We start from the raw sequence: 23,440 nt of genomic DNA, 5'->3' as shown, positions 1-23,440 counted from the left end.
CCATTGAGTGCTTATCGTTATCTTTTTCTCCAGACATTTCTCTCTCCTCAAACCATACTTCATCTTCTCAAAGGAAAGATTATCACAAATCAACAATAAATGGCACTCAATATCCAAAACAGGAGCTTGATATTAATTTCGCTTCACCAGAGGGAAATGTCTCTTCTTGGACTACAAAGACTCCGTCTACTTCATTTATTGAACTCTCGCTTAACGATTCCAGTTCCTGGAAGAACAACGTTGTCCCATTGGCTGACCCTACTCCAATGCAATGTTCAACTCCCCTATTACCACGTAACTTGAAAATCTTAGCAACCCCTCCAATCACAAGCTGTTCAACAAACAATGTGGAATTTATTTTAAATTCTCAAAGCTTCCAGTTATCTTCATTGTCCTCTTCTACAACTTCTACAACCAATTCTGTTGGATTGCCACTTTCCAAACCAAAGGAACTTGTAATAGAAATTCTAAAACCTGTTTCCTTCTCTGAGGCTCAAATATCACCACTTGCTCCCACTGCCCCATCTTTCCAGCCTGCTACATTGAATAACCAATCTAAAACCCAGACTAGTAAGTACTTTATAGATATTTTTCAACAGTTTTAATTTATTATATAAATATTTAAAGTTGAATTATTAAATAGATTTGCCAGTACCGCTGGACTGGCTTCTGTGCAGGTGGCACGTAAAATACACCATTTTGAGCGTGGCCGTTGCCAGTACCGCCTGACTGGCCTTCGTGCCGGTGGCACGTAAAAGCACCCACTACACTCTCGGAGTGGTTGGCATTAGGAAGGGCATCCAGCTGTAGAAACTTTGCCAAATCAGATTGGAACCTGGTGTAGCCACCTGGTCCACCAGTCCTCAGTCAAATCGTCCAACCCATGCTAGCATGGAAAGCGGACGTTAAATGATGATGATGATGATGATGATGATTATATTGAAATTAAATTCATTATATTAATTGATTGATAACATTATATATAGACACATAGTGCTAAAATAAACTAAAAACATAAAAGTGTTGTATTCTAATTCTGCCACCAAGGAGTTTATATATTAGTTGTATTAATCAGCTAACTTCAGATAAAAAATAAGTCTTATTCTTATTTCATTGCATTAAAATAAGTATTAACCACTTAAGCAATTTATCATAAAACTTTCATTTCATATTAGCATGAGAAAATGGATTTAAAAATGTGAAATTAAAATGAAATAGATCCAGATAAAGATCTTATAATATTATCTTCATCTTACATTCTACTATATAATATATATATAACTTTACTTGATAGAACCTGGAGAAAAACTGACCCAGACTGAAAAGACATCAAATCCACAGGTTAGTACTTTGTTTATCTTCTGTATGTGAATGAAAATGACGTATAAGATTACCATCTAAGAAGTCCTTAATCCATAACTTGAAGGGGTGGCATGGACCTTGTTGTTTAACTCCAGGGCAGCCCTGATTGAGAAGACTTATGATCAGCAGTATTCCAGTAGTGTCTACAAGTCTTATTTTTGTGACATAGTTTATGTAAGACTACATTAGCAAATATATTGCTTATCATATCAATAGGTTGGGTGTAACTTGAGGGAGATTTGGCTGCCATTTCTAGCATGTCAACTAACTGTTAAGAAAAGAGTCTGTTGAACTTCAAAATGACACATTTAATTCTCTATCTGAAGTTTTGTTTAACCACAGGTCAAAACTGAACTGAGAAGACCTCTGATGTGGTATGTTCTACTCAGCCATGACCACACCATCTTTATACTTGATCATAATTATTTATGATTACATTATCTAATGTACCCTCTCTTTTTTTAAGTTGATAATGGAAATTTGGCTTCTATTTCTAGCAGACTGTGTGACCACATGAGGGATCCCTAAATTAATGAGGGATCCCTTCATTAATTTAGTTTATCAACTCAAGAAAAGGTGCCAGTCCTAATGGCTATGCTGGGGTTATAGTAGAAAGCACTTGCCCAAGATACCATGTAGCAGGACTGGACCTGAAACCACAAGGTTGAAAAGCAAGCTTCTTAGCCACACAGCCATGTAGATTTTTAATTTCATTTGACTCAAATGTTTTTGTTACTTGTTTTATTGAATATTTGCTTTATTATTATTATTATTATTATTATTATTATTATTATTATTTTTATTTTTTTATTTTTTTGTAGACTTTGGGTAGCAGCCAGTTCAACAAGCGACCTCCGTTCTCTTATGTGAAGTTAATAGAAAATGCACTTAACAGTCGTCATGATAAACGCATGACCTTAAAAGAAATCTACCGATGGATTGAAACCAACTATCCTTATTACAGCAACACTACAAAGCTTGGATGGAAGGTTTGTTCCCCTTTGCCATGTGGAAACTGTATATTTTAGGCTATATTGTTATGTTGAGTATATCCTTAGATTATTTGCTAAAATTCTATGTAAAGACAGATGTAAGCACCTTTTCTGTATGTAGAGTATTTATGAAATGTATCTTTGTGTATGGAAAAAGGTGCAGTTGACTGAATTAGTTTCAGTCCTATGTTGGGATTTTATCAGTAAATATGCATTCACTTTAACTATCCACAGACACTTCTTTTAAACCTACTATCACATTGGACTTGAGTAAATTATATTTAAAGCATTCTTGGCAGCTAGTTTCATTAATAAATTATCATCCTCATCCTCATCATCACTTAACATCTGTTTTCCATGCTGGCATGGGTTGGATGCTTTGACAGGAGCTGACCTGCTGAAGGGCTGTTCAGGCTCCATGTCTGTTTTGGCATGGTTTCTATGGCTGGATGCCCTTCTTAATGCCAGCCACTTTACAGAATGTGCTGGGTGCTTTTATGCAACACCAGCATGGGTGCTTTTTATATGCACCAGCAACTATGAGCCTGCAAGATTAACGATGCTCAGCTGAAATTCGTCTGTAGAAAATCTGCCTCAACAGATTCCATCCAACCTGTGCAAGTATGGAAACATGGACATTAAAAGAATGATGATGACAATGATATATAAAAGGATTAAATCCTGTAAACACAGTATGTTTTTTTTGCAGATTATATTATTCAACCTGTGTAGTTCCACTTAATGTGACATAATATTTTATTTCTTTAATGCCCACAGAGGGCTAAACATAGAAGGGGACAAACAAGGACAGACACAGGGATTAAGTCGATTACATCGACCCCAGTGCGTACTTAATTTATCGACCCCAAAAGGATGAAAGGCAAAGTTGACCTCAGTGGAATTTGAACTCAGAATGTAACGGCAGACGAAATACCGCTAAGCATTTCGCCCAGTGTGCTAACAATTCTACCAACTCGCCGCCTTCATGTGACATAATATTTGTCCTTGGATAGCAACTGTTATTTCCTATTTGCTTACCTTTAGAAAGTATGAAAAATGGCTAATATTTCCTTCAAACTTTGCTTCTGTTACATTTATTCAAAACCCAAAGAATCCCTTTCAGTACATGGCTATGATGCTCTCCAACTACTCCTACTCATGACCAGAGACGCACATATTGTCAGCCACTTAGAGTTAGGGTCAAGCAACTGACAATCAAATCTGTGGTTTTGAGTAGAATATTAGATATAATGATATTTCTGCTTCAGCAACTCAGTGCTGAATCTATCTGAAATGTATTGGAAAATAAGTCCGTTTCAAAACATTGATGTCCAAGTAACAAAAGCAAACTTGAAGGGAATTGTAGTCATTTCCTTTTATTTCTAGATAGAAGCAAATAGGAAATGACACTAAAAAAAAAAAAAAAAAATCTGTTACACAGTGTAATGATTGTCAAGAAATGCTTCCTTGTTCATTTGTTCAGTCATTTATTGTTCAGTAATGGCTTAAAGCATGGGTACACTGGGCAGTTGTCCAGAGCCTTCACGAACCAAATCTGTTCTACATATACTGTGGCTTGCAACCAATAAATAAATACTGTAGGGTCCAGCACATTCATTTGGCATGGACCTATAACATTGCTAAGATGGCCCTGCTTCTGTCTATTACTCTTGCTTCTATAATCAACTCTGGAAGAATGGAAGACAAAGTGGGTGCTGATAGGCTTTCAAATATTCAGTATAAAGGGACATAACTACGTGCTGCTAAGTCCTCGCTTCAATGCTTTAACTAGATTTTTGTAGTTGCAATTAGTTGAAATTTTGTTTCTCTGTGTATGTTTTTGTATAGTCATTATTATGATACCTTAGCTATTTTACTTGAAATTGAGTCAACAGAACACTCAGCTATTTGTTGTTCAGTAGTTTATTTTAATTTAACTTTATCATTTTTTAATTTTATAGAATTCAATTCGCCATGATTTATCTACCAACAAATGTTTCGTTCGAGAACCAACTCGTTACTATGGTTCTCACTGGAAATTGGTTTCAACTGTTAAAGACACGGTTTCGTCATCATCGTCATTGTTGTCGTCGTCGTCGTCATCATCATCATCATCATCATCATCATCATCAACGGTATCAACAACAACTTCGTTGTCATTATCATCATCAGTGTTAACATCATATTCATCACCCTCATTATCATCTGTTGCCACAAGTAAGTCTTTTTCTCAGCAACTTAGAATTGAATCTATGGATTGTGTCATTTGTGAAATCTGTCTTAGAAATGTTAATTTATTTAGATGTTTCAACACACACACACACACACACACACACACACACACACTCTCTCTCTCTCTCTCTCACACACACACACTCACACACTTTATTTCTTTCTCACACACACATACGTACATACATATCATACCAAGGTACTGTAAATAAAGATAGAGTGACCCTAGAATATTACACCAGACTAAGAAAAATATGGCAGTCTGAACTCTCCTCTTACAACTAGACAATATCCAACAGTGCAGTTACAGTTCCAGTGCTCATTCCATACTCAACTAGTCTGTAGAAGAAATCCACTCTATAGACATTAAAGCCCATAAGATTCTAACATAAACTGCAAATCTCCACAAAAATAATGATATCAACCAGCTCTACCTAAGAAGAAATAAAGGAAGTAGGGGGTTGAGATCATTGCAGACAGCCTTTGAATGTCACAGTCTGTCTCAGATAGCACTTGCTAAACAACAGCAGCAAAAATAAAAAACGTTAACTTAGTGCTGAGAAGTGAAGAAAACAGTATCCTATATGCTGGAAGTGAGCATCTCAGAAAGTACTCTCTTCCTGATACAACCCCAAATCAGCCAGATTGCTGGAGGTGAAACTCTCTGTATACCAAAAAAAAAAAGACCATGTTTAGGTAGGTTTCTCATAGAATTGAAGAAGATAGTAAAATTGACATGAAGCGAAGCCTCTCTTGGACTTGTGGCTGCTAAATCACATCACACTTCAAAGGCATTCAATATCTAGACATCTCAAACAAAGAATTAAAATGGATTTTCTTCTAGTTGGTTTGCTATATTTATTATTGCAATCGTTAATTTTCTTTCAGGTTTTCCTTTCAATTTTAACAATTATATGAATTTTCTATTTTGGATATGTGGCAATTCAGTTAATTAGTTATAAAAATATTTATAAATTAGTTCTATGCTGTCAACTTAATGTGACAGTCCCATGAAGGGAATAATACTACTGCTATTAACTCACATTAAGTTGACAGCATACAACTACTTTATCGCATCACTACTGCATAAATCTCTCTGGGAGATTTAGAAATGTATTATTTCTATATTTATAAATGTTTATTGCTTTCCTTAACCAATTTTCTCCTCATTCAAATGTTTCAGGTTCAAAGTATAAACCTCAGTCTCCTGTTGTTAATACTATGAACAGCATACCATCTGTGATTTCTTCAGGAACTCATCCGAAATTATCTATTAACAGTCAAACAAAAGCTAATAGTAGACGTAAAGGTCAGTGTGAATATTGAATTTTGTCTTTTATTTTAGGTTTTTATTTTTTTATTTATTTTCTTATTTTTGAATCATCATCATCATTTAACATCTGTTTTGCTCCACAACCTTTTTTTTACTTGTGGTGCATTTATATTCTTTTCAAAATTTGACGGCACACCTGAATTAAAAATATAGCTAAAAGTATAGGTAAAAAAAGTTATATTCAGGTAACACTGCGGCACACTTAGCATTGCCGTGTGGCATACCAGTGTGCTGCGAAAAATTGGTTGTGGAACACTGGGTTAGACGGTTCAACTTGGGACTGGTGAGCTGGAGAGCTGCACCAGGATCCAGTCATCTGTTTTGGTTTGGTTTCTATGGCTGGATGCCCTTTCTAATGCCAACCACTTTACTGAGTGTACGGGGTGCCTTTCACATGTCACCAGCACAAATGGCATGGTAATTAATAATTATATACTAATTACGCAGTGGAACTGCAGAAGAATTCCAAAGTAACTCCCTTGTAGTATCTTGCTTTTATCCTGTGTCATGAGTTCAACTTCGCTTTTCCTTTTTCCAGAATTAATAAAATGACTGTGTGGTTAAGAAGCATGCTTTGCAGTCATGTGATTTCAGGTGCCTTCTGAATGAATTTGGTAGAGAGAAACTGTGTGGAAGCTTGTTGTGTATATGTATGTGTGTGTGTGTGTCTTTGTGCCTGTTCGCCCCCATCTCCGCTACCACTATTTGACAATCAATGTTGGTATGCTAAAATTTAGCAGACTGGCAAAAAAGATTGATTGAATAAGTACCCGACTTATTGACTGCAGTCCAATGAGGGAAACAAGTAAAAGGCAATATAATGTACCATACTAATTTAAAAACTAGTGTTAATAATATGATAATTTGAGACAAGTGACTATACTCTTCCCCAATAAACATCAGTCAAAATAAATTTAATACAGGACAAATCATACAGCAAAAAATAAATTTATAAATTCTTAGTGATCCAGGACTGTTACCCAATTTATATTATTTTTTTTCTTATTTGAAATTATTTCTTTTACATTTTTTTGAAACTGGTTTTAATATGACAACTTCCCTTTTATTCTTGAAACATTTAAGCCAAAATAATTCAATGTCAACTAATTAGTTTCTCAATTTATGATTATTTCTTCCAAGCAGTGTTAGGTGCAGACATGGCTCGGCACCAGTACTTTCTTGTTCTTAGGCCTAGTACATATTCTACTGGCTACTTTTGCTAAACTGCTAAGTTATGGGAACATAAACAGACCAACACACACACACACACACACACACACACTGAGCTTCTTTTAGTTTCCATCCACCAAATCCACTTCCAAGGCTTTGGTTGGCCTGGGGCTGGAGTAGAAGATACACATCTAAGGTGCTACACAGTGGAATTGAACCTGGAACCATGTGGTTCAGAAGCAAACCTCCTATCATATAGCCTGCAGAGAAGAAAAATCTTGTTTTCTTTTACTTCTCAAATGTTTGAAGATGATATTTCCTTGTGAAAATTTCAATTTTTAATTTTTGTTGTTTTGAAATTCTTCTATTCACACACGCACATATATATTTCTCTGTTTTTAGAGCCTCCTTTGATCTTACCTCGCCCTAATGTAGCACCTCAAGCTTATGCCTTAATTCCCATACACACCAATAATCTGACGCTTCAGAATCCCTCTACTATTTCTACTCCTCTTATCATCCAATTACCAACAATTTCAACTACAAATCCAGTCAAAAACTGTACAGGTAAGTCTTTAGACAAATTTTGTCTTTTTCCTTTTATTTATGATTATTATTATTATCATTATTATTATTAACCCATATATGCTCATAAAAAAATGAAGTCTTAAAATTATTATTAATCCATATATGGCCATAAAAAGATGAAGTCTTAAAATTTCACTGTATTAAATGTTATGGTAAGCTTTCACAATCTGGATGAGAAGGATAGTATGCAACTGCTAGCTACAGGTGTCGACTACCTACTGAACATTTCATATGCTCCGTCTAATGCTTCCCAGCGAGTTCATATCCAAACAAGTAGGAACATGTTTGTGTTCTGAAAATGCAACCAGGGATATATATGGGTTAAGGCAGTCAGCTGGCAGAATCGTTAGCAGGCTCGGCAAAATGCTTAGCGTTCTGATTTCAAATTCCACCAAAGTCGACTTTGCTTTTCATCCAGTTGTGGTTGTTAAATTAAAGTTGATGTAATTTACTATCCCACTCTCCACACATTCCAGGCCTTGTGCCTATAGTAGAATGGATTATTATTAGAGGGAGAGGGAGAGAATTTATTTTCTTTCAAAGTTATTTGTTTAATTATTTACATTATTTACATTTGACAGATATTTGTCCTCATCTTGTTTGTTAACACAACATTTTGGCTGATATACCCTCCAGCTGTCATCAGGTGTCTTGAGGAAATTTCGAACCTAGGTTCTCGTTCCCAAGGTATTTTTCGATGTTGTTCCGAGCGAGGTCGTTACCAGTGCCGCTGGACTGGCTCCTGTGCAGGCGGCACGTAAAAAACACTACTTGAGCGTGGCCATTGCCAGTACTGCCTGACTGGCCCTCGTGCCAGTGGCATGTAAAAGCACCCACTACACTCTTGGAGTGGTTGGCGTTAGGAAGGGCATCCAGCTGTAGAAACTCTACCAGATCAAATTGGAGCCTGGTGCAGCCATCTGGTTCACCAGTCTTCAGTCAAATCGTCCAACCCATGCTAGCATGGAAAGCAGACATTAAACGATGATGATGATGATGATGTTATTATTATTATTCAGGTCACTGCCTGGAATTGAACTCAGGATCTTGGGCAATTATGGAATGAATTTTAGAGCTTATAAATCTAATATGTTCCTATCCTTCCTTAATACCAGTTCTTATATGCTATTCACATCTGCACTTGGTCTGCTTAGGAGGTTGTTGTGTCCTAGCATATGTGTTGCTTCTTTTAGTTTTCGTATTTTCCAGTGTCGTTAATAGAAAGAGAACACCAACGGAAAATATGAAAACTAAAAGAAGCAGCACATATGCTAGGACACAACAACCTCATAAGCAGACTGAATGCAGATATGAATAGCATATAGAACCAGGATTGGAAAATATTAGATTTAAAAGCCCTAAAATTCACTCCATAATTTTCCACAGGCTATTAACCCCAAGATTCCGAGTTCAATTCCAGGCAGTGACCTGAATAATAATTAATAATAAGAACAAGAACAACAACAACATTGAAAAATACCTTAGGAATGAGAAAATAGGTTCTAAATTTCCCCACCTGATGAAGGGTGGTGGGTATATCAGCCGTGTTAGCAACAAACAAGATGAGGATAAATATCTGTCAAATGTAAATAATGTACATAAATTCCTCATCTCTTAAATATAGAACTGTATTATTTGTTTAAATGCTGCAATCAGCTGAACAGATTTGCACATTTTTAAATGTTGGTGTATAAATTTTATAGGTGATTTGTCATTAATGTCCTTAATCAATATTATTTTATAAATGAAATAAGTAAAAGAAATAAAGTAATTCTGAATGTTGAAGATGTACCATACTGTCTAACCACTCACAATTCCTTCACCATTTTAATTTCTCAGTCATGCATTTTGCACTGATTTTCATTCTTCTCATAACAGTCCACTGACTTGTGCATTCCTCTGAAGGAGTTTCTTTCTCTCTAATCTAATGTTGGTTCCAGACATTGTTACAAGGCTTCAAAATTGAAGCTAGGGAATAATTGATTATATTCTTTTCTACTCTAGGCATAAGGCCTGAATTTTTTTTTTTGGCGGGGGGGGGGGGAAGTCGATTAGATAGACCCTAGTACACAACTGGTACTTAATTTATCGACCCCGAAAGGATGAAAGGCAAAGTCGACCTCGGCGGAATTTGAACTCAGAACGTAACGGCAGACGAAATACCGCTAAGCATTTCGCCCGGCGTGCTAACGTTTCTGCCAGCTCGCTGCCTTTATAATTATTTCTACTCTTGGCACAAAGTCTTGAAAATTTTTGGAGAGAAAGGGGATTGTCAATTACAACGATCTCCAGTGCATAACAGGTACTTAGAAACAATTGATTATATTGTCACAGTACGTGACAAGTATTTATTTTATTGACTTCCCTCGCCCAGAATGATAGGCAAGAATATAAAGGGCCATAACTCAGTATCACTAAACATTTTCTCATAATTTTTGCCGATCTACTCAATATCGTTTGTATTACCTAATGTTATCTCTTAAAAAATTTCCTTTAACATTTATAATACGTTTATTCAGATCTATGGCTAAGATTAATATGGAAATTAAAATGTGAAGTTGTTTCAATTTTGCTTTGCATTTAAAAAAATTTTTTTGCAGAAACATTTATATTTTCAATTCTATTTTGTATTGATTTTATTAGTTGGTTGTATATACTGATATTTTTTAATATTTTCTATATTTGCAGGTAATTTAATGTCAAACACTGAAATTCCAGCTTCACAAAATTATCCTCTTACTTCCACACCAATTTTACCAGCATCAAATAATCACCAAATTTCAGTGAAAGATCTTTTATTGTTTGACCAAAATTCTCTCAGCAAATCTCAAAACTTGGCTGAAGAATACCTACAGTCATTACCTCAAGAAACGGCTGAGCAACATAGCAGCAAACGTTTGTGTCTTAAAGCAAATATGAATTTGAACACAACCACAAAGAAATCTTTACTCTCAGATCATAATTTTCAGGAGCAGAAACCTCCAGCTAATAAGAAGAATCGGCGTAAACAAAAATTTGTTTTGAAGGAAATGAATCCACTAGACTCCTCTGTTATAGAAGATTCATTTTCATTGAACAAAGAACTAAGACCTAAAGTAGTACAATCTATTTCGAACACCAGTTTAGACATAATGTCTTCTTCTTTACCTCTTACTCAAAAACCATCTGTAACCTCAGTGCCAAACATTTGTGACAGTTCTTTAGACAGTGGTTTTCCAGAATTAACTGAGGAAGAGGACCAAACATTTTTATCTAATTTAGATTCAAATTCAATTTACTCTCGTAGAAAACCTAATATATTGTCAAGGAAGTCATTTTCACAGAATAACTTTACTACCAAACAAGATGGTCCTGAAAAGTTATCTATGTTTTCGACAAGCACAAGCAATAACATTCTTGAATCTGACTTTGGCAATTTATTTGATATTCCACTTGCCTCTTGCAATAATCCAGATACCAACACAGGTGATTTACATGACCAATTAAAAGTCAATAATTGTATTGAAACTATTTCATGGGATGACTGTCATTTTATGTAGCATAAATAATTAGAAAAACTCAATGTAGTATTCTGAATGTGATGACTATAGTCCACGATAAACATTTTATTTTCATGTTATATCCATCCATCCATCTATCCATCCATCATTGAAGGAACAAAAATCCAGTTATTTTTTCGTTATATCAAAATTTGTTTGATTACTTGTTATGAACAATTATAATTCTTTATAGGTCAGATTAAGTTAATAAGTCTGATGCAACCATAACATTTATGCTGTCTATATACTTATTGATAAAGGGTCAGATTAGATTTTTTATAATGTTGGCCTGAAATGCTGGTTAAAGAGAAGACATGATAAATCAATCTGTTAAGATATCTTGTATGTTTGTGTCAGTGTCTGTTGTTTGGGAGTAAGTTCTGATATGGAGGAAGGAGTATGACATCATTCTTCCAAAGACATGACAAGTATTGCCTTCAAACTTATTTCTGTAACTTTTACAATTTCTAATAGTGATGGAATTTCTTTGCTTTGAGGAAAATGTTGAAACTTTGAAGCTATAAGAAAAATTCATGTTAGAAAGTGAAATTGAATATAATTATATTGAAATAGTTATAATTCTGTATTATTCAACCACACTATGATATTCTAATGAAATTAACGAATATGATCTATTTGAAAAATATTTTTTCCAATATAAAATGAGAAAATATTTTTCTGCAAAATGATACTATAGATATTACTCTCTTTATGTTGTAAAGTATTTGATTTTAATAGATGATTGTAGCATTGTATATATCACTAATTTTTATGAATTCATTTAGCTGGTGATCTTATTGATTTAATTATACTCTTATTTATTGAGAATTTATTAATGGCTGGCAGGTTGTGTATGACAACGAAATGAGAATGGGTTATGTTTTTCTTTCTTCCTTTAATCAAAACTTCATAAGTGCAAAAGCTGGAGTTTGCAACAATGGCTAAAGAGTCTCTTGTTATCAGAATCACTGTGCAGAAGGAAAACATTAAAAAATTAATTTTAATATGTTAATTCAAAGCTAATTCATATATGCATCAAACTGTATATTATACTATGTACTGTGCAGTACTATATAGTATCATACTATTTATTATATCTCCTAGCTCTTCAATTCTGACTAAAGATTCCTCTTGGTCAAATATTCAAAATTACACTTTATATCTTTTCTGTGAGAGTGATTATTTCAAAAAGAGCATTTCTGTTTCCTGGAAACAGAAATGCTATTTTGATTGCAAGTTAGTTTGAAATGCTTGAATGTTTTAGCAATTTTTGGTTGATGGATATCTTCAGGCAAGTTTCTTTTTTTATGCATGGCTGTGTGGTATGAAGTTTGGTTCCCAATCACATAGTTCTGGGTTCAGACCTGCTGTGTAGCACATTAGGCTACTGCCTTCTACCATAGCCCCAGGCCAACCAAAGATTTGGTAGACAGAAACTGAAAGAATTCCATCATATATGTGTGTGTGTGTGTGCTTGCAATTGTCCTGCACCACCACTTGACAACCACTATTGGTTTGTTATTTATTTACAATCTCATAACTTTGCAGTTTGGCACACAAGACCAACAGAATAAGTACAAGCTTAAAAAAGATAAGTATTGAGGTCGATTCATTCAATTAAAACCCTTCAGGCTTCAAAGATTGAAACAAGTAAAAGATAAAAGAAGTAATTGACATCAGTTTTGATTTATGTGATATCATTCTTGTAGAAATTTATCTTTTGGTATGAGGTATACTTCTAATAAAGAGTTGCAAATGGCTTGGTCTGTAGGATGCCAGCTTACAAGCCAAAAGATTAACAGCATATATTCCTTTACTTGTACTTAAATACTATCTTTCCTGGACCAGTCAACTTAACTTTAGATTGGCTCTATAGAAAGGTAAAATTTATTAATGTGAATTGCAGTGGCACTGTAAAGCTGAGGAACATTGTTTTGGCTTTGAGTCTGAGCTGAAGTGCTGTTTCTTGAACTTCTTTTAAATGCTGATGTGTTGATGAAATCTGTGGTTATGCATAAATGTTTTGATGGGTTAAATGACATTATGTCTTCAGCTTTTACTAGAAGACAGCTTTTGTACATGTAAACACAATGTCTTTGAAGTTGAATACAACTAGAATTTTAAGAAAGCTGACCTCAATACAAATAGATATATATTAGTTGTACCTAGTTTGAAAATAGAATGAAGAGTTATTTCAAACTCATTAGGTATTATTTTATTTCTTAGCATTCTCACGAAAGCTTTCAGATATTATCTTACACAATTTAGAAGTTGGATAATTTCAGTTTCCTAGTTTTTTGACTGTTGTGGTTGGAAGATTTGAATTTGAAATTATATGATAGCTCTGATATTCAACAGTGTGGGTATGGTTGTGTTGTATATTTATTATAAAATTATGTATTTAATTATAAAATCTATGAATGTTATATTGAATGAAATGTTATAAGTTCATACTAGGAATATGGCTAGTATAAATATTTGTTGAACATTTTACCTCTTCATGTTAATGATTTGGTATACGGTAAAAGACCATTCAAATTGAAAATTACAAGTCTTCTAATTCATGTCAATATCTGAAAGAGAATTTGTTAATCCATCTATGCTTGTATTGACAAATGGATGTAAAAAAGAGAAATTATATAAGGTATATCAAAGTAATAAAATCTGATTACCATCATTCATGATAATTGCACAATGTTGTATTTACAAAGTATCCTGTTGTAAAGATTTCCATACACTTAATTTCTATATTACAGTTTTCTGTTTTGCTTGGTAGCCAGTATTTACAAACAGTTTATCTGAAATCAATTTCCATAATGTTATTGTTATATTGATATTCACAATATGAACACCTTTTTCTTGTTTTCTGAAATGTTTCGTTACTTCAAATTGAAGCAAAAAAGTGAATAAATTATAATTGCTCTCATAACTTCTTTTACTCTATAATTTGTTAATTATTAAAAAGAAAAGCAAAATCAAACTTCAATGACTCTTTGTTTATTAAATTGAGCTGCAAATTCTCCTTCAAAATGCACCCTACTGTATTAAAAAGAGAAAACCTGTCTCTAGTATAAAGTAATCCTGGAGACATTATATCTCAAAGACAGGATGATGAAAGCATGAACCCTTTTGATCAAAAGTCCACTCAGTCAAGATTGATTCAAGGCTAAACAACAACTTATTAAGTCCTCAATACGCCACAGAAATATCCCTCTTTTTAAAGAATTCCAAGTGAAGTACAATGGGTTGTAGGAAAACCTAAGTTCATTACTGCAAGCTTCTACTCCCTATATTACTGAGACGTACCTTTCTCATAATACAGTTAGATGAACTGGTCTAGTGAGAGATGGTTATCATCATCATCATCATCGTTTAACGTTCACTTTCCATGCTAGCATGGGTTGGACGATTTGACTGAGGACTGGTGAACCAGATGGCTACACCAGGCTCCAATCTGATTTGGCAGAGTTTCTACAGCTGGATACCCTTCCTAATGCCAACCACTCCGAGAGTGTAGTGGGTGCTTTTACATGCCACCGGCACGAAGGCCAGTTATTCTATTGTTGGTAGAATAACTGCGTTGTGTTTGTGACAGAATGTTAACTACAAAACTTTTAATTTATTAGCTGACAATCTACCAACTTGTTGTAGTGATACACATTAAACACCCCTGTGCGATTAAAAGATGGACTCGTTGAACTCTTATAAAGAGTAACATAATTGTTACTCTTTATAAATAACGGCGTTCGGAGTCTTGCGTAGCAGTAGTCGAAGTACATCGTGTGAATACATTACTTTACTACTCCTGCTTTGTTATATCATATATCCAAATGCAAGAATATAAAACAGCCCTACCAACTGTCACTATCACATTTGTAATTAGTATCTATTTATCTGATCTTTTACTATCACTCCCATTAGTTTATTTAACTGTCATGAAACTTTGCCAGGGATATAAAAAAAATTAGTTATATATTTATATATGCGAACTCTTTGTATCTTTTCATTTTCTTTGATTTCAAATTCTGTTTTTTAATCCTGCATCACCTTGTGAGGAGATAGTTACCTCCCTTTGTGTTAATAACCCTCGAGAGGGTACCATATGGTTAAATTGTAGTTTTTTGTCAAATTTTTCCTTAGATGAAAAATTATTACACATTGATACATTGAGACCTGTGTTCTCACTGTGGTTGTTAGTCACGAAGCTTTGGCCATTCTAACCTCTGACTTTCTTCCAGTGTCTGACATATTTAGCAATATTCTTGGCTGGATGTGTAATGTAAATTTACATGTGCGACAGAGTGCTTGTGTATTGAGAGAGAGAAGTTAGGCATAAGAGGAATTATATGCCGCGTGCAAGAGGGAAGACTACGCTGGTTTAGGTCATGTGATGCAGATGGATGCTGATAGCGCCATGAAGAAATGTCTTTCACTCAAAGGGGATGAAATTCTTGCAAGAGGGCAACACAGGAAGACATGGGACGAAGTACTGAAGGGCAACCTCAGACCGCTGAATCTTTCGGACGAGATGATAAAGGACTGGGATACCTAGTGCCTTGCTGTATTCAAGAAGACCTGTCCTCCACAGCAGAAGTGTTAAAGCCGCATCCCCTGGCGAACGGGATTGGCCTGCAAGAGTCCTGAGCCAATGTCGTGTAAAAAGCACTCGTACCAGTGCCGCGTAGAAGCGCTCGTGCCACTGTAAAGTGGTTGTCGTTAGGAAAGGCATCCAACCGTAGAAACCAGACCAAATCAGACTGGAACCTGGTGTCAGCATAGAAAACGGACGTTAAAGGATGATGATGATGATGAATATTTTTTTTTCTAAATTCAGTGTTACCATTCCGTTGTCCATATCCAGCATATTCTCTATATTATTCTACAACTTGTAATGTACCTATTCTATTATGTTTGAACCAAAATCCATGTCAATGGTCCAACTCATGCTAGTATAGAAGATGGACGCTAAAAGATGATGGTTTATCGGCTTCGCATTGGCTGTTGGAAGACAGAATATTTGATACTACAGTAGAAATTAATATTCGTATTTTGGCTGAGTTGGTTTCTTGTTACTCTGAGCTTCACCTGTGCTTCAGTGCCTCCGTTGGAATGGTGTCTATAGCTGGATGTGTTGCATAGGAGCAGAGACAGGGAAAAATGATGAACAAGAGTGAAAAGGTGGTCGGTGGTAAATATGAGTTGAATAGAAGGTAGAGGAGAAGAGGTGAGGAATGGTAGCACAGTATAACATTTTTAATATTCTTGAGAAATATATGAATGTCACATGCTCTCCTTGAAACAAAAAGGTCCTCGGCTTATGTAAGAAATCACTCACTCTGTTGATATTATATAACAGGCAAACTTTTGGCGGCCAAAATACATGCTACATCTACACTGTGCCACCACACTCAGCTAGAGCTCTTAAAATTACTTCAATCGTTGAGTCTCCGAAGGTATGTTTTGGCAAAAACACATCCTTAACGTAACCAGGATCAATTCCCAGCGACCAGTTTTTCTCTTCAGATCTATAAGATACTTCATTCTCTAACAATTATTATTTTACAAAGCTCAGCTGAGATTCTCACACGGTGTATTACTCTCACATATGAGACATTACTGTTGTTGGTGTCCACAAACATCGTAGATCACTGCCAGAAAAAAGGCTACTCTGTTGATTGGTCATTAAGTCACACACAGACATGCTCTAGCTTATTTCCTACAAGTGTATTGTCTCCTCTCTCTGCTTTTTCGACCGCTAGTAATGGGGTTTACTTCTTGATGTTGGCTCGGTTCAGGCCACTCCCGTCCTACTTATCTTTTGTCAGTCCTCTGGAATTCTCTCCACCTTCATATTTTCGTTGACTTACAAAAATACAAGGGGAACATTAATGGAACCAATTCTCACCGGTTTGGAAAGGCTTGCAAAGGCTATGGACACTGCCACGTCTTCCAGTCTCAGCAAGTACAAAAAAACAATGGAACGAAATTTAATGAAATTTGATACAGATCTTGCCAAGTCGGAAGTTACTGTTTTAAATGAGTTTGATGATTCAAATTTAATTCTTCGTCGTGGTATAAACAAAATAAAGCGATAAAAAGATTGTTTGGAACAGATTTAAATAACAACATGGTGAAGATTTTAAGTAAATTTATTTTCATAGGCTTTAAGTGACATCGATTGCCAGAGTTAAAATATTCTTCATTATTTGGAAAGTGTAGGAAAATAAAAAGAAGTGTATGTTGTATCTGCAATATATTTCTATTAATTATAGGAGTTACCTTAATATGTAATAAGAGAGATAAGACAATTTGAGGCTATTGCAATGTGTATGTTTGTGTGAATAGAGCCTTTAAATAAGAGTATAATGGTAACTTGGCGAATGTTTTCGACGAAGCAGTATGTCCACTAAGGATTTCAGCTATTGATTAAGCTCCCAAGAAACTAAACTAGAGAGCTGGCGTTTAATCATCCTCCATGTATTTTGTCTGCTGACCAGTGTAAGCTGGAAGAACCATCTTGGAATTGGCCTGCAAAAGAAGAAAAGTAACTCTGACACAGAATGAAGGAATATTTGGTGCGAAATTTAGAGTAAATCACTGCAGAATGAGTGGTTTAAGAATGATTAACTGTGTATTTCAATAAACTTTCTTTTGAATGCAGTTTAGAATACGAAAAATCAGACCTGAACCTCCCAGCCACGAGAGAATTATTCTCCAGAAAAGAAAACAATTTAAAGCAATTTGAAGCTTTCATTTAAGAAAGCGTAAATTTTATTGGAGATGAGACAGCATTACAACCATATTCACATTCACTATACTTCATGAGTAAAGGAGCTAAACCAGTTTATGTTAATGAATTCATATACAACTTTTTCGTCTTTTCAAGATAAGTGTAAATGAAACAGAATAGAAAAATACTTACCAAAAATCCTAAAGAGTGAAGGCAGTTGATGACATTAAGGAACGGTCCTTTTTTGCCTTCAGTTAAGTCATTGCTCTGGAAAAGAGCTTCCTTATTGAGGCCATAACTTTCACAAGTTTTCGAAAAGGTCTCGATGTTGCCCATGGCAATGAAGGGGGACCTCACGTTCTTGGAGAAATTGATGGCGGGTTTGCCTTCAGCTTCCAGCAACCTGTTGATAAGTCTGAAATAATAATGTCACCTATAAATATTTGAACAGTAAGAATATATGATATATGTGCATTTCTAAGCTTATTTGTTTCAATTATTTCTAATTGAGGTTGAGGGCCAGCAATTTTGAGGTGAGGAGCATAGTCAATTACTTCGATTTGATTCGTACTTCACTTTATCTATTCTGAACAGATGAAAGGCAAGGTCGACCTCGGTGGGATTTGAACACAGAACGTAAAGAGCCGGAACAAATACTGTGAAGTATTTTTCTAACGCTGTAACCATTTTGCCAATCTATCTCCCCAAAGTTCATTTGTAAAAAATGATTTCAAATTAATGGCACAAGCCCAGCAATTTCGGCGGAGGGGATAAGTCGATCACACTGACCCTACTGTTCAACAGGTACTTACTTTGTCAACCCTGAAGGGATGAAAGGCAAAGTCGACCTCGGTGGAATTTGAATTCAGAACGTAAAGACAGACGAAATGTCGAAAAGAATGATACATTCATTCTATAACATATCTGGTTGTTACGTTAATGTTAACATTTTATGCCGTGAGTATTCAAACGTTAATTATGCGTCGAGGAATAACTAAAATGATATTAACCACTGGTTTGTGTTGCTAGATGAACTAGGCCGTTGAGATCTATGTGTCCTTGTCACGATCACGATGTGGTATTAGTGACTAGATATGAACTAGTGATCACGGCGCGGAGTAGTCGAGTCCCCATGGATTCATAAAATTAACCGAATGTTCGGTGGTTTTGTTCCTTGTCTTCGACGCTTGATATTTCATTAACTAAGATACTTAATCTTTAACAGTGGAGTCAATTTGACTGTAAAAACAGCGCTCGACATAACGTCACCACCTAGCCCACAGATCCCTTTCGCAAAGTCCACTCTGCTGAGTGATTCTCACCTTTCCATTTACTATTTTAGAGGCCTGAAAAACGTCACGAGTCTTGTGCTACTTCCTCTGACCAAGCCATAAAATGTAGACACAACAGTGTTACGAAGTACACTGTGTAAAACACCTGCAACCCTGTACAACTGACGTGCATTTCGTCAGTTTATTTTTATAACTTCTGTTCCTACAGTGAGTATAGTCAGACCAAAGGAATAGATAGCATGAAGATATTCTCTTCGTTCATGTTAATAAGACCCAAATAAATTTAAATAGACTATTTGAATAAAGTACAATTAAAAAATATATATATTTTACCGGCATAAGTTAGTTCCATCTTGAAGATAAGAATGGATTTGTTGCATTGAGGATCCGGGCTGAAAATTACGATAGAATTGAAAATATCAATGATTTAACATATTAGTTTAGTAGTTAAATAAATACAAGTTTAAGCATTGTCTCCGAGTGTTCCTGTTCTTGAACTTGAATAAGTTTTTTTTACTCAATGAGCACTTTTGTTCTATTACACACTCGGACACATACTTATAATTATATATGTGAAAGTAGTTTCAACAAACAACACATATATACGCACACACATACACACTCACACATTAAAATATACGAATATGCTGTGTGGGGATGGCATGCTAAAAAATAGACCCAACATTTCCTCTGCGTGTCATATGAGAGGTTGATGTGGATTTGCACTCCGACCTCGTAAAACCCTCACCAGCAACGACTACCCAAGCAGCCACAACTAGGTTGGATTGGAGGATCGTCGACTCAGTGGTGCAAAGGTGTCATCTGCCAGGGGTAGGGAACACCGATAAATGGTGGCTGCAATAGCGTACGTACCCCCAAACCACAAACTACAGACCAATAACCTGTCTCCCTACAATTTACAAAGCCTTTACTGCAATAATATCGTAGAGATTGAGCAAGCATCTGGAAGAAAACAACCTGTTTCCAGAAGAGCAGAAGGGATGCTGCAAGGGCTCATACGGCTGTAAAGATCAACTAATGATCAATAAAGCTATAACTGAAGACAGCTACAGAAAGAAGAAAGGCCTCAGTATGGCCTGGATTGACTACCAAAAGGCTTTTGATAGTATTCCCCACACGTGGATCCTCGAAACACTAGCCATGAACAAGGAAGTACCAATAATTATAAAATACATAAGACACTCTATGAATAAACGGCAGACAATGCTACAGCTCCAAACAAAAGAGTTGTGAAAACCAAAGCCATCCTCATTAGAAGAGGAATATTCCAGGGAGACACGCTCTTTCCACTCCTTTTCTGCTGGGCACTGACACCTTTATCTGACATGCTAAATAGAACTGGATGCAGATACAAATGTTACGGCAAAACAATCAGCCACCTCTTATATATGGATGAACTAAAACCATACGCTACAAATGATAAACAGCTGGAAACACTACTACAGACAGTACATGAATTTACCAATGAAATAGGTATGAAATTTGACTTAGAAAATGTGCCAAAGCAACCTTGAAAAGAGGAAAACTAGTTAAGAGTAGCAACATCACACTAGATAAAGCCAATGAAATAAGAGATTTAAACTAAAGCCAGACATACAAATATTTAGGAATCAATGAACTAGATACGATACAACACACACAAATGAAAGAGAAAATAAAGAGAGAATACTATAGACAAGTTAGATCAATGTGGAATCTAAAAACAGAAACAATTCCTATCATAGTAGGTGCCTTAGGTATAATAAAAAATATTCAGACAAATACACAAGAAAAACACCAGGACTTACAAATATATATATAACATACAGAAAATTGCACTACTGGACACTGCACACATCCTACGCAAAACACTTTTAATACAGTAACCATACGAGCATCACTGCAAACCACAGCACATACTCAAGGCACACAGAGCTGCGCTCGGTAGTGAAGTGAAAGCACGTTATAAAAATAAAACTACTGAATAATAATGATGATGATAATAATACTAATAATAATAATAATAATAATAATAATAATAATAATAATAATAAAGGCAGATATAGAACGTCTTTATTTGCCAAGAAAAGAGGGAGGCCGAGGACTTCTACAGCTGGCATTATCAATGAAGGTAGCCACAATTGGCCTAGACACCTATTTGAAAAACTCTGAGGACTGGATGCTAAAACTTGTCTTAAAACATGAAAGCAAGAAAGCATCTTACTCAGTAACAAAACAGGCAAAGGAATATCTAAGTGAATTCCAATTGCAACAAATTCAAGAATTAGACGAACTAGAAACACCTGCAGAAAAAGCTAAGCGCTTGAAAACCCGTGCTAAAATTGCTGCCTTAGGTATTATGACTGAAAAATGGCATGGAAAACCTCTCAATGGCAAATACCCAAAGAGAGCGAATAATGCAGATATTGACAAAGCCCTTACCCACCAATGGTTAATGGCCTCTGGCTTGAAATCAGAAACAGAGGGGTTTATCATAGCAGCCAAAGATCAATGCCTACCTACAAAGAACTACCAGGCCAACATATTAAAGAACGGCAGCTCCCCATTATGTCGTATATGCCAACAACAAAATGAGACCATCGATCATGTTGTCTCCATGTGCAGTCTACTTGCGCCTACAGAGTATCTCAACAGGCATGATAGAGCTGCACAATATATTCACTGGGTAATATGCAAAAACCTGGACTTGCCCCATGATAAAAACTGGTGGGAACACAAACCACTCCCAGTACTTGAAAATGATCACATTGCACTCCTCTGGAACTTCACCATTCAAACTGACAGAAAGATAGACGCAAATAGGCCAGACATCATACTGAAAGACTTCAGACAAAAATCATGCCTCCTCATTGATATGACTGTCCCAATCGATATAAACGTATCTGTCAAGACCTATCAAAAACTGAGCAAATATAAAGATCTTGAAATAGAAATTAGCAAAATGTGGAATCTGAAGACGAAAACAATACCTATTGTCATAGGTGCCCTGGGAATGACAGCGAAACGGGCTGATTACTACCTAGCTCAGATACCAGGAAACCCCAAAATGGCTGAAGTTCAAAAGCTAGTGCTCATGGGAACTGCCCATATCCTACGTAAAATACTGTCTATGTGATCTCAAATTTTAAAGCAAACACATAATTTTGTTATGGTTTCTTAAACATTCACTTGAACAAAACTGTACAAATCCAAATATATGGTACCCTAGGCATAACACCTACATGAACTTCTAACTTGTTGTCTCTTGAGGTCTCTGGGTGAGACTTGGATCCAACTTGTACAAATGCAAAACAAAAGTCAAACATAAAATAATAATAATAATAATAAATAGTGATGATGATGATAATAATGATGATGATGATAATGATGATAATTGCCCTGGTGCAATACAGACAGTGGCTCTCATGGCTTCTGATCATAACCGATTGGAAGTGTTAATATGTACATGTTTTGTTTTGGTGTAAAAAATGGGCTACAGCAAATATTATTCTGCTCAATATCAAAGATTTACTTGTCAGTTGCTTGACCTTAACCAGTTGAGCATGTCCCTTAATGGCTGACGATATGTGCATTTCTGATCACGAGCAGAAGTAGTGGGGGAGTATCATAGCCATATGTCGAGAGGTATTCTTTAGGGTTTGAACAACTCACCTTTGGAAATATGGGTGTTTCGTCCATCACCCTTAAAAAAGCCTTATCCAGGGACTTTTCGAGCGGGATGGGATACTCAACACAAAGAAAATTTTAACTGGGCCCCACTTGCGAGGTCATGCGTTGTTTATCTTGATATGAAGTCACCATGTTGCTCACACATGGTTGTAATGCATGTACCTGGTGTATCCTTATTAGATGGGTATACTGGGCTTTGTATATTTGTACCCCAGCATCACTTTGATGCCATGTGCTGCTCTCTCATTCGATAATAGTAAAGTGATTGATAACTGAAAGAACAATAATATGTATGTATATATATATATATATATATATTTATCGAAGATAGAAAGTTTCAGGATTACAGTTTACTGTAATTTCATCTCTCAAATACACAAATTGCAATGGGGGAACTATTGATAACATGTTGTATGTATAATGTTAGTAAGAATTTAAGGAAAAATGAGGGATAGAGTAACAGTAAGGGTGAACGATGATAGAATGAAAGAAATGTGCAAAAAGGGAGCGTA

General features: G+C 35.6%; 2 protein-coding genes across 3 annotated transcripts in view; one reads left to right on the top strand and one right to left on the bottom strand.

The window, feature by feature from the left end:
* LOC106874394 (uncharacterized) overlaps window positions 1–14,202 on the top strand; it is a 46,581-nt gene extending 32,379 nt beyond the window's left edge. For both annotated transcript variants that reach the window (XM_014922118.3, XM_014922126.3), the window contains exons 2-8: window positions 1–570; window positions 1,295–1,341; window positions 2,184–2,351; window positions 4,316–4,571; window positions 5,770–5,895; window positions 7,492–7,656; window positions 10,366–14,202. The exon at window positions 1–570 is cut by the window's left edge and continues 301 nt beyond it. In XM_014922118.3, coding sequence (XP_014777604.2) covers window positions 1–570; window positions 1,295–1,341; window positions 2,184–2,351; window positions 4,316–4,571; window positions 5,770–5,895; window positions 7,492–7,656; window positions 10,366–11,216 — 2,183 coding nt within the window. In that variant the 3' untranslated portion in view covers window positions 11,217–14,202. The remainder of the gene's footprint in view (window positions 571–1,294; window positions 1,342–2,183; window positions 2,352–4,315; window positions 4,572–5,769; window positions 5,896–7,491; window positions 7,657–10,365) is intronic.
* A 3,145-nt stretch (window positions 14,203–17,347) lies between these two features.
* Window positions 17,348–23,440, bottom strand: part of LOC106874379 (transgelin-3) — a 32,538-nt gene continuing 26,445 nt past the window's right edge. The window contains exons 4-6 of the mRNA XM_014922094.3: window positions 19,572–19,630; window positions 18,139–18,361; window positions 17,348–17,744 (exon numbers count right to left, since the gene is read on the bottom strand). Of these exons, the coding sequence (XP_014777580.1) occupies window positions 17,679–17,744; window positions 18,139–18,361; window positions 19,572–19,630 (348 nt within the window). The 3' untranslated portion in view covers window positions 17,348–17,678. The remainder of the gene's footprint in view (window positions 17,745–18,138; window positions 18,362–19,571; window positions 19,631–23,440) is intronic.

The sequence above is a fragment of the Octopus bimaculoides genome, chromosome 5, assembly GCF_046866305.1.
Source record: "Octopus bimaculoides isolate indiv1 chromosome 5, ASM4686630v1, whole genome shotgun sequence".
Lineage (NCBI taxonomy): Eukaryota > Metazoa > Mollusca > Cephalopoda > Octopoda > Octopodidae > Octopus > Octopus bimaculoides.
The sequence above is the reverse complement of the archived record's forward strand: the minus strand, read 5'-3'. Positions and strand labels throughout refer to the sequence as shown.